Source organism: Pan troglodytes, chromosome 10, assembly GCF_028858775.2.
Source record: "Pan troglodytes isolate AG18354 chromosome 10, NHGRI_mPanTro3-v2.0_pri, whole genome shotgun sequence".
NCBI lineage: Eukaryota > Metazoa > Chordata > Mammalia > Primates > Hominidae > Pan > Pan troglodytes.
The window spans coordinates 37,164,656-37,174,551 of record NC_072408.2 but is presented as its reverse complement, the minus strand read 5'-3'; the positions used below and the strand labels follow the sequence as shown (position 1 = coordinate 37,174,551).

The 9,896-nt window shown below is 35.3% G+C and overlaps 1 protein-coding gene across 4 annotated transcripts in view; it reads right to left on the bottom strand.

Annotated features, from left to right (window-relative positions):
* Positions 1-8,315: 8,315 nt before the first annotated feature.
* Positions 8,316-9,896, bottom strand: part of LRIG3 (leucine rich repeats and immunoglobulin like domains 3) — a 48,459-nt gene continuing 46,878 nt past the window's right edge. For all 4 annotated transcript variants that reach the window (XM_001167069.6, XM_016923140.4, XM_009425023.5 and 1 more), the window contains one exon: positions 8,316-8,983. In XM_001167069.6, the coding sequence (XP_001167069.4) occupies positions 8,739-8,983 (245 nt within the window). In that variant the 3' untranslated portion in view covers positions 8,316-8,738. The remainder of the gene's footprint in view (positions 8,984-9,896) is intronic.

Here is a 9,896-nt window from a genome sequence, read left to right as displayed (position 1 = left end):
CACAAAAGCTAGAGCCACAGTCTCTTTCTCAGTTAGGAAATCCCTTTATGGCCAGAATAGCACTATGCTTTAATCTTCACCCAGCAAATATAAACATATATGCATGTGTATGTGTCACATATATGGTACATACACATGGCTACATATGAGACACAGAATTAGAGAACATATTTATGGACCACACTCAAGCAACAAAAAACAACAGACACACACACAGCAGTGACAGAGACTAAAGTCAGTGCTCTATAAAGCTCTAAGTCACAACACTGGCAGAGCCAAAAGCTTAATCAAGAGCCAAAAGTTCCCTTGGTGTTGCAGGAAATGGAGGCAGGCTCAAACTGGACACGGGAGCAGGGCTCTCCACCTACGGAAACAGCAGTGACCACTGACTAGGACTAAGGTATATGTCAAATCTGTGAACTTACAGCGCTTGAAGGAGGTAGTACTTGAGCCAATGCTGGCCAGCTCTATGACTGACTATGACAGGTACCTACATCATCCCTAGCTTTTAATACAAAAGCTGGTTCTGGACTAAGAGTCCCGTGGTACCACAAGGCAATCATAAAACCACTAAAAAGGGAGAGTCAACACTAAAAGGAAGAAAAGGAAAAAGATAAACCTGCAAACAAAAATTCCAAAGCACACAACCAAAACTAAGAGAGATGGTAAACGACACAGAAATTCTGTCAGTTTTGAAAAAATAAAAATACAACAATCTTGGTGATTTTGAAATAATTTTAAGATTATCAGAGACACAAGAAAGCACCATATAATTTTGTGAAACACAAGCAGGCAGATACAATTTAATAAGAAATGGCTAAAAACAGAAACATCTAGCATTCTGACATATGTAAAGATACAGTCCTTGACATAAAAAAGGACTTTTTAGATTGCAGCTAAAAATTAGAGCAGTAAGATAATTAATCTTAATAATTAAGATAATTATTCACCTAGAAAGAACACGTGAGAGTAAATGAGAAATATAAAAGATTATTTGAGGCTCCAAAACACATCTTAAAGGGATTTGAGAATTTAAGAGTAAATGGAAAGACAGGTAAGCAGTTTTCTAAAAGGTCAAGGTTTTTCCAGAATTATAACAAATTTTCAGATTAAATGTGCATCAGGTCAGGTATGTTAAATAAACGCACATTTAGAACCATTACAATGAAACTGAAAAGGATGAGAGATAAAGCAAAAAGACTTAAAAGCTACCAGACGGAAAGATGGATCAGTAGCAGAGCACTAACAATAGAGTGAGAACAGATTTCAACAAACGATTCTGAAAGACAGTCAAGTAAAACGACCACCAATTTAATACTTTTTATTCACTAAACCATTATTCAAGTTAGGGCAAGATGAGGATATCTTTAGACCCACAAAAGCCATGAGAACATATTTTTTAACAGGTTAAAATAATTCCTAAGGAATACACAGCTGGCTCTTGAACAGTCTGAATTTGAACTACATGGGTCCATTTATATGGAGATTAAAAAGAAAAAACCACACACACGGACCAAAAGTACAATATTCAAGGGATGCCAAACCTTCATATAAGGAAAGTTGACCTCAAATATGTGGGTTTCACAGGGCCAACCACAGGACTCGAGTATGTGTGGATTATGGTATACACAGGCGCTCCTGGAATGAATCCCTGGAGTATACTGAAGGACAACTGGTTTATCAAGAAGAAAAATTAACCAAACATAATGAAATTAAAGTGACTGAAGGAATGGTAAAGTATGTTGGTCATTCTAATAAATATGAATGAAGACAATGTAGGTGAGCAGGAAAAGTTTGTTAAATCACTATCTTTTCTTTTCTGGGAAGACAAAGAAGTATAACCCTTTATTAGTAAAAAAACAAGAGGAGAGGGATAGAGAGAGAGAGAAAACATGTTAAAATTTTAGTAGTAACTTTACAAAGAATAAAAATATAACTAACCTGTAAGTTCCAAACTAGCAAGGGAAAACAAGAAAAAATTCAAGTCAAGAAAAGGAGAAAAAGAAAAATGATGGGAAACAGAACAAAAAAAAAAAAAAATAGCAGAAAGAGTTCTGCAGAGCGTGGTGGCTCACACCTGTAATTCCAGCACTTTGGGAAGCTGAGGCAGACGGATCACAAGGTCAGGAATTCAAGACCAGCCTGGCCAACATGGTGAAACCCCGTTCCTACTAAAAATACCAAAATTAGCTGGGCATGGTGGCGGATGCCTGTAATCCCAGCTACTCAGGAGACTGAGGCAGGAGAATGGCTTGAACCCAGGAGGGGGAGGTTGCAGTGAGCCACTATACTCCAGCCTGGGTGACAGAGTGAGATTCTGTCTCAAAAAAAAAAAAAGAAAAAAAAGTTCCAAAGGTATTCATAATTCTCAAATGATAATAGCATGAACTCACTGTGATGGTTAATTTTACATGTCAACTTGACTGGGTTAAGGGATACCCAGATAACTGGCAAAATATTATTTCTGTTTTTGAGGGTGGTTCCATTAGAAATTAGCATTTGAATCAGTGGACTGAGTAAAGAAGATCCCTTCACACCAATGTGGACGGGCATCATCCAATCCATTGCGGGCCCAGATAGAACAAAAAACAGGAAGAAAAGTGAATTCACTCTGTGGTAGAACTGGGAAATCCACCTTATCCTTGTCCTTTGACATCAGAGCTCCAGGTTCCCAGGCCTTAGGTCTTGGACTGAAAGTTACATCATGTTTTCTGGTTCTCAGGTCTTTGGGTCAGGCTGCATTACATCACTGGCTTTCCCGGTTCTCCAGCCTGCAGACAGCATACTGTGGGATTTCATAGCCTCCATAATCACATAAACCAATTCCCATAAAAAATCCTCCCATATATCTATATATATCCTATTGGTTCTGTTTTTCTGTAGAACCCTAATACACACGCCTATAAAAAACTATAGATGACCATGTTGGGAAAAGTTTTAAGTATATTTTGATTATAACAGACACAATTTTTTTATTGTGATTAAAACAACACAACATAAACTTACCATCTTAAAATTTAAGTGTATAGCTCAGTAATGTTAAGCATATTCACATTGTTCAGGAACAGATTTCCAGAACTTTTCCATCTTGCATATCTGAAAATCTATACCCATTAATCAAGAACTCCCATTTCCCCCTCCTGCCAGCCCCTGTAACTACTATTCTACTTTGTTTCTTTGGCTACTTCAGATACTTCAAAAATGGCACAGTAAGATTGGAAATGACAAAACTGGGAAAAATATACCAAGCAAATAAAAAATTAACTTTGTAATGAATAGACAGATATCAGACACTCCAAGCAAGTTTAAACCCTGAGTAACACTGATTTTTAAGAAGTGGGCCATGGGAGATATATCAATGAAAGAGACAAAGGAAAAAGACCAGCAAGACAAGTAGGACTAGAAAAATGTAGAGATTCAGAAAGGTGCTACAACAATGTTTAAGTCCAGTAAAATAAAAACTGTAAACATATGGTCAAGTTTGGAAGTTAGGAAAACTGGCAATCTTGGCAAAAGCAATTTCAATTGAACATGAACACATTTTGATCTTCCTAGGTTGAAGAGGAACTAAGATTTTAAGACGTTTGAATGAGAAAAATAAGAGAGGGGATAATCTAGAGGCAAGGTTAAGGGAAGATAGATATTGAATTATAGGATTCTCACAATCATATTTATAGGTTGAGGACAAAGTTAAGATGGAGGGACAGCAACTTCTCACTCCAGCTACATCACTATAGTTCGTTCCCCCATAAACCCCATACTTCTTAACTTGGAGCCACTCACTGTTCCTACAGAAAAAAAAAAAAATCTCTTGATGCATGTGGCCATCTGTTTACCTTTAGTAAACTGCATAAGTTGACTTCCTGCTAAGTGCCCACACATCATCTAATTCATCATGTGATTACACTGCTAAGTGCTAGACCACATCATCTGGCGATTGTCAAAAACACAGATTGTTTCACTTCATTTCTTCCTAGAAAGTATCTGATTAACACAGAGGTTAACTGTTTTTAGTATTTCTTATACAATGATATCACAGCTGGCTTAGTAACTATCTGCTTCCCTGTGAGTTTCTCAGATGGTTCACAGGGTTCTACGGGAAAACAGCTATTATGCTTGGGGTAAAAGCAAAAGCTTTGTCTTAGAAGAACTGGATTCTGCCAAGTGAGAAAGAAGAAAAAACATTTCAGGACAAAAGTTTTGTCATTTATCTAGCACTTTCTTGAGAGAATATTTGTCTTAGTAATGTTACCATAGCCATAGCATCTAAGATAGCACCTAGCACGGTAGCCACTCCAATGTTTGCAGAACTGAAGATGAGATAATATATACAATGATGTTTAGTTTATAAAAGGACACGGTGCATAGGGGCGGATAAGGAGTACTGTATGGTCAAAACATTCGGGGGTGATGAGAGCATGGCTTGAAGGGTGAGCTGGGATGTGTACGAAAGGTCTTATATGACATAACTAGGATTTAAAATTAGTCATCGAAGGTTTTTAAACAGGGAGGTTGCCCATTCAGATTTATTTTAGAAAAAAGTATTTCTGGTGACAGCAAAGACAATGGATTGGATAAAACAAAGGAGGATAAAGACTAGTTAAAACACTGCTACAAAAGACAGACAAGGGGTGGAACTTCAGCTGTGGCAATGGGATAAGAGGGAAGGTATCATCAGCCTTGAGAAAACTCAGGAGCAAAACCATCAGGAATGGTGATTACTGGTGATTAAACAAGAAAGAGTACCAGAACTGGAACTGCTGTGGAATGCAGGTGGAGAAAAGAGATAATTGGCTTAGCCTGGGACACGCTGGTGAGGTGCATGTAACACTTCCAGGTAGTACAGTTAGAAAGTAAACATTCGGAGACAATCACTGCCAATAACAGGGGCCTACTGAGCTATAGCATTTAACACATCGATAATAAGTATTTATTCATGAACGTGCTTCCTGTCCCACTGATAATTAGAATAAGATTTTATTCATTTTTCACATCACCAGAGCATAAGAAATGTTTGAAAACTGAGTGTATTGTTACCAAATTTCAACTCTGAGCTGTAGTTAGATCAAAATAAAACCATAGGAAGTAATCTCAAAATAACCAACAAAACAACTACGATAACCTCATAAAAGTATTAGGTGTTGTACTGAAGAAAAAAAGAATTAAGAAAAAAGTTATACTTGTAAAATAGAAGACAAAGTTCAACATGAAACCCAACAAAGGTATATAAAAAAATTATAGAAGAAAAGCAAGAACTGTACAGCAGTTGTGAATTCCCTTGTCATATTCTTTAAACTGTATTCTTAAAATTTCTTTAATTAAAACATGTAATTTTAATTAAAAGCCACATGTGAATGTTGGTTTAACTTTCCTGGTATTCATGGATATCAACCATCATGCAGGCAGATACGGAATCCAGATCTGACACTAAAAAAAAATAGGAATGAAAAATGAACTTGTAATTTTTACAGTAGTAAGAATGGACTTGATAAATTATGCACATTTTAATCTAAAATATAGACTTTCATATGTTTTATCTTAATAATATACCTTGAGTAAAATAAAATGTCTTTGTCAAAAGACATCCCATTCAGTAACAGATTTTTCAACAACAACAAAAAACCAAATGGCCCAAGATATTGAGATAATTCAGAAAATATGTGGGCAAAACCTCTTCTCTATTAAAATAAAATACCAATGAAAATACTTCTGTGCCATTTTAGCTCACGTTTGAGACCAAGCAAGACAATTATTTCAGGACTTTCCTATTACACATTAGTTTAAGAAATGCCCCATAAAAAAGGTTAAGTTCTGGCACCTAGATATTTCTGGAGTATGAAAATTATTCAATTCATGAAGAAACTGTACCTCTCTTTGAAGACTAATTGTTTTCTTGGCAGGGTATTGTGTTATCCAATGTGTTAACAGAATGCTGTCTTAAACGATGAGTTCAAAGTTATCCTATTACATAAATCTGATCATTTCAGATCGCAAGAGTGGGAAGGACAGCTCAGGCATTTTGCAAGGACATTTGGTTCCGATCCTCTTGAAGAATACCAGTGTAGCACATCTATCATAATATTGGTTATAAATTACTTCCTATCACATTGAATTGAAAGAAATAAAGCCTCCCAAGTGTGTAGAAACACCAAACCACTTTCCTTGGTTCTGTCAATCTTTAAAAAGTAGTGTGGCTCTATTCTGAGCAGTAACTTTTGGTTTCTTTCTGTAGAAAGGCTGTGAAAATAAATTATATATATTCCACAGATACTTAACTTTCATAAAATTTTGCCAGAACTAAGGAATATTTTTCCCCAATATCCTACAATTAGTGCCAATAGTGGAATTAAGATATAAATAATACAGAAATTTTGTGAACATCTATTAAAATATGTTGTACATTAACTCATATCAAAAAGCATAGGATGATTAAACTGGAATTTTTAAGTATTCCTCCAAGCAATGTGACATTTATCTACATTAGGCTTTTTACCTTGAGTCTATGTTATTTTAGGTTATCTTACCACCTACTAGATTGATTTTGTTAATTCAATTTGGAGTCTCAAAATCATATATATTCTTTTCCTGCAAATGTCAAAGAGAAATCAAGTTCCTACTCTTTCTCCAGACAGTTAACATTACATCTAATCCACAAATTTCAGCACATACACCCAGTAAAAGGGTAAAATCATACTGATGTAGAGTGAATCTAATTTTTGAATTTCAGGCGTTAATGATTTAAACCTTTGTGCTTAAGTACGGAAAAATTAAATCCTTTAAAAGAAGTTCATAATAACTGAAAAAGGCCCCATCTGGCAATAATGAAGACAAATTAACAATAAAATTTTGAAAATCTGGCAATATGATCAAGCCAAAGCATACGAAATTACTTCTCTGTACTTAGTCACTGGTGGTCCAAGGAAGGATCAACTTCCTGTCTTGGATTCTGGCGTCTAAATTAAAGCAGGAAAATCGACTGCAATCTGGGTTCCAGGCTTCTGGCTCACAAGCAACAAAGCTCGAAACTCACTAAAAGCAGGAAGACTTTAACCCCAACATATTCTCTAAGAAGAATCTGCTTTTTGAATAGCTGCTTTCAGTTTAGTTCAAACACAAGACTGGCATAAATTCACACCTTGGAGGTTAGTTGACTTTTAAAGCTTATTGTGCTATATTAACTCCTTTTGTGCCAATTTATCTTGAGCAAGAGGGTTTTTCTTTAAACTACACATATGAGCTAGAATTTACTACAGAAGAAAAAAGTTTTATAATCTGAATTATTAAACTGAATTTTTTTTCCTTTCAGTTACTTTGAATTGTGTCATCTAGTTTTGAAAATATGGTTATATTCCAATGAGAACACATGGACACAGGAAGGGGAACATCACACACTGGGGCCTGTTGCGGGGTGAGGGGAGCAGGGAGGGATAGCATTTGGAGATATACCTAATGTTAAATGACGAGTTACTGGGTTCAGCACACCAACATGGCACATGTATACATATGTAACTAACCTGCACGTTGTACACATGTACCCTAAAACTTAAAGTATAATTTAAAAAAACAAAGAAAATATGGTTATATTCATTTTTCTGTGTATATATGCCTGTCATGTAATTACATTTTTCAATGAATACTGTTTTAAAACAAATGTTTTAGTTTTATGTGCTTAAGTAAGAGATTTTATAGTTTTTAACCAAAACTTGATGATCAAAGAAAATATTTTGGTAATTGCTCAAAAATAGCTTAGAAGTACCATTTATATACAAACTGCTCTTCCAGCAGAAAATCAATAAAAACAGAAAACAATTCTAGCAGCATCTCATTACAACCTGGAACAGTGCATGAAAGTCCACTTCTGCTAGAGCTATTTTAGCTATAGACATATGCAATAAACCACTCGCTTGCTGTAAGAAAAGGGACGGCAAAAGTGAAACTACTTGGATAAGCATAAGGCATCAGACCACGTAAACCATTATTATAATTAAAGAAACATGAATTGAGCAGTGATTTATGGTAGTTGTACTATATTACACCAGATGATAACAACAAATCTTTTTTTGTTTGCAGATTTAGAAATAAATTAATGTACCTTAAATCTCTGTAGCTCCTTCTCGTTTACAATTGTGCTTTCATATGCACAATCTGATTTCAACCTGTATTACAACAATCCTGGGAGGTAGAAAAAATGGTCATTTTTGTTCATACTTTAATGGGCTAAATATAATTCCCATCCGTTTGAGACATGATAATGTGAACTAATTAAGCCTAAATTGTGCTCAAAATAATAAAGATTGTTATTGTATAAATGGGGCTTGGCATCAAATTGACACATTTTATTAAATATAATGTGCAAAATATAATGAAGTAACTTCTATTTAAAAAATGGTACAAGGCAGGTATTATTTAAAATGCTTTCGTAACTCATTTTCCATAAAAAGAAATCTGGCATTATAAAAATACATAAAATAATCATGATTTATATCATTAATTTACGTAAGATACTTTTTTGCATAAAACAAAGTTAAAAAATAGTTTAAAAAGGTATTCTTATATGAGCATCATTCCCAGTATAAAAATTTTCATAACTTTTTGTAATTTTGGTTCATCTGTATAAATAAAGCATTTTTATCCTTTTAAAATTCATAACTCCATTTAAAAAACATAAGATTCTCTCTCTTTTAAATAAAAGTTCACTTGAGGTAGTATGTTAAGCTTTTCCTTTGGTCTCATTCAGTCTATGTGTCCAAGTCATAAGACTGAAAATTTGGAGTCCTGTAGTTTTCTAAAGTCTGTTTAAAGGTACAAATGTGATTTTCTTCCTGAAAATCTGTCCTTTCTTTCCCATCTTCCTCTGACCCAGAGTCCAAGTCTGGGGAAGAATGAGCTTTCAAATAAAAGGCTCTTGGCTGACAATCTGATGGCTGTCCAAAGCTTGAATAGGCATCTAGGTGAGGTCTCCTGAGAGCTTTTCCAAATGTACCTGAAAGAAAGAAACACTTTGAGCACATGGGTCCCTTTGCTAGCATGTGAATCAATAAAACCCATTGCAAATGAAGGAACATGAATATGAGTAAGTGTTTTCTACAAATCCACATTATGGCACTCACATACATGTACATCTGTGTTACAGCCAGATCACTTCTAGAATGGAGCAAAAGACATTTGCCTTCCCTCATATTTACATCCACTGAACAAATGCATCTATTCTTTATCATTTCTCATGACCCGTAGTAATGTTAATGGTCATGCAATAAAGTTCCCCAATATAAGTTTCCCCATATCCTAGCTGAGAGCCCAATTTTGGTGACGGGTGTGTTGGATGGTAACATCCAAGTTAACTGAGGCTAAATAAAGAAATTTTCTTTCAAAATAAACCTGCGTCCTGCCCTTTCTTCATTAATTGTAGCCAAATATTACTCAATTGAATCAAATTCTTGCCTCAGTTATACAAAGCATATTATTTTAATTTTTTCCAAAAAAGGAATATAAATAATTACACTGTGATAAAACATAACATTTCGTAGAAGTTGGGTAAAATATTTGAAAATTCTTTTTTAAATTTTATTGTCAACATGGCAAGTTGTGGCTGATTTTTCCATCTCTCTGTTCAGTGAAAAGATGACCTCAGCTCTTCCATCCTATTATCCCCATGCATCAGACGAAAAAATTCACTACCTAATCTCAGTGCCAGCCAGCATCTACCACCACCGACTTGGACCTTAAGGCTGGTTTTCTTGGCCAAAGGTAGTCCAGCTTGTCAGACTAGCAGTTGTTGCTAGGTAGGATGCTGTTTTCCACCCTTCGACTGCGGGTTCAGTTGGAAGCCACCAGACATACCAAACCACAATCATGCAGAGCACACAACTCCACCCCAAAGGCCGTGGGAGCCCAAA